At 61.4% G+C, this 2,148-nt stretch overlaps 1 protein-coding gene across 1 annotated transcript; it reads right to left on the bottom strand.

Annotated features, from left to right (window-relative positions):
• Positions 1 to 400: 400 nt before the first annotated feature.
• LOC113956139 (brain-specific homeobox/POU domain protein 3) lies at positions 401 to 2,067 on the bottom strand. Its single transcript, XM_027662370.1, has 2 exons — positions 1,948 to 2,067; positions 401 to 1,442 (listed from the first exon to the last, which is right to left on the bottom strand). Exons 1-2 carry the CDS (start codon positions 2,065 to 2,067, stop codon positions 537 to 539), a joined length of 1,026 nt encoding a protein of 341 aa, XP_027518171.1. The 3' UTR covers positions 401 to 536.
• Positions 2,068 to 2,148: the final 81 nt, after the last annotated feature.

Genomic DNA, 2,148 nt, shown 5'->3' with positions numbered 1-2,148 from the left:
TTTTTTTTTTTTCCAGATGATTTTTTAGAAGAAGAGGAGCGGACACAGAGGAGTGAGCTGTGCCACGGCCCCAGAGCCGGGACGGGGTGAGGGGCTGCGGCAAAGACCTGCCGGGCTCTTGCTGCTGCTGCCCAGACTCCGGGCACCCCAAAACTTCCCCCTTGGCCTTTTCATTTTGTCTTTTCCTTTTTCTCCATCTTTTTATGGTTTTTTTTTTTTCCAGTTTTATCTACAAAAGCAGTTTATACCAGTCAGGACAGCGGGGCCACTTTGCCCAGGGGCACCAAACTGTTCACTTTGCTTTGGGCGGGTTTCCCTTTTCTTTTAGGTTTATTTTTTCTTTTTTTGTTTGCTTGGTTTTTATCCCAATTTTTTTTTAACCCAAAACGAGAAAAAAAAAAAAAAAAAGGAAACAAAAAAAAAAAAAAGCCAACAACCCCAAACCCTGCCCGTTTCGGAGGGGCTGAGGGCCAGGATGGCCGCGGGGTGGCTGAGGGGGCAACACCCTCCTCACCGCTGCCCTCCCAGCCCCTTCTTCAGTAGGTGGCAGAAAATTTCATCCTTTTCTGCTTCTGTCTCTGATTGCAAAACCAGACCCGCACCACGTTCTTCTTCAAGTCTAACTTCTCGGCGATGGCAGCGATTTTCTCCGAGGAGGGTCGCGGCTGCACGGCAAAATAGGCCTCCAGCGACCGCTTCTCGGGGGCGGCGATCGAGGTGCGCTTGCGTTTCTTGTCCCCGCCCGTGTAGATCTCGGGTTTGGTCATTTTCTCCCTCTGAGCCCTCTCCGCCTCCTCCAGCCACGCTTCCAGGATGGGCTTGAGGGCCACCATGTTGTTGTGGGACAAGGTGAGGGACTCGAACCTGCAGATTGTGCTTTGGCTAAGGCAGCCCACCCCCGGGATCTTCAGGTTGGCCAACGCGGAGCCCACGTCCGCCTGGGTCACCCCCAGCTTGATCCTCCGCTGCTTGAAGCGCTCGGCGAAGGATTCCAGCTCCCGGGGGTCCGTCTCCGTCTCGGGGCCGGAGATGACGGCGTGGGAAGCCAGGCCGTGGGGGTGGGACATGTTCATAGGCTGGGAGTGGTGGGCCATGTGGTTGATGGCCGACATGTGGGAGTGAGGGTGCGAAGGTGTGGAGCCCACGTCGGGGCCCGGCACCCCCCCGAGCGGGAGGGCAGAGTTGAGGTGGTCCAGCAGCTCCCCGTCCAGGCCCTGGGAGGGCTGGTGGTGGTGGTGGTGGGGGTGGTGCGTGGTCAGCACGGACGGGTGGTGCAGGTGGACGGAGGACGAGGTAGGAGTGCAGGACACGCTGCTCATGGTGTGGTAGGTGGCATCCGGCTTGAAGGGGTGGGTTTTCTGCGATACGATATCCACAGCGGCCAGAGCCTCGGCCCCCCGCAGCAGGGTCTCGTCAAAGCCCGCAAAGATGTTACCCTGGATCTGGAAGGGGGGTAGGGGGGATAAAAGTGGGAGCGAAAACAAGCCGAAAGAGCGGGAGAGGATTAAAGGAAAGCAGCGGGACGGAGATCCCGCTCTGCCCCGTCAGCGGTGCCGGGGACAGGTAACACGAACCGAGGTCTACCCGCACCCCAGAAGTAAAAGGACCGAGGTGCCGGAGCACTCTGCCTCCCAGTCTGGCACCCACCGCGGCCGCAGAGAGGACGGAGCCGTCGGGGGTCCCGCGGCCCCTCTCTGCCCCAGCGCTCGGCACAGCGGCTGAGCCTCCCTCGACCGGCACCGACGCCCCGCGCCCCACGGCCGCCCCAGACCCTCTCCCCGCGGGAGAAACCCCCCGCCCGCCGGACCCACGGCCACGGAGGAGGCGGGAAGGGAGGGAGGGACCCCCAAAACCCAGACGAAACCCAAACCCAGAGGGAAACCGGAGTAAGTTGGCGGGAGTCGGCGGGTGCGGAACCTCCCGAAAACCCACCCTGAGGGGGCTTACCTGGGGGGCGGGCAGGCAGGCTCTGCGGATGGCTTCGGAGCTGGTGTGCAGGTGGGGGTACTTGGGCTCGTGCAGGATGGGGTGCATGCTGAACGCCTGCTTGCTGTTCATGGACATCATGGTGGGAGCGGAGCGGGGCCGGGTAGGGCAGGGCAGGGCGCTCCGGGCACCCGGCTCGGGGGCGCGGTATTGTCTGGCTCC

This window comes from Corapipo altera, unplaced genomic scaffold (assembly GCF_003945725.1).
Source record: "Corapipo altera isolate COAL_440 unplaced genomic scaffold, ASM394572v1 326, whole genome shotgun sequence".
Lineage (NCBI taxonomy): Eukaryota > Metazoa > Chordata > Aves > Passeriformes > Pipridae > Corapipo > Corapipo altera.
The sequence above is the reverse complement of the archived record's forward strand: the minus strand, read 5'-3'. Positions and strand labels throughout refer to the sequence as shown.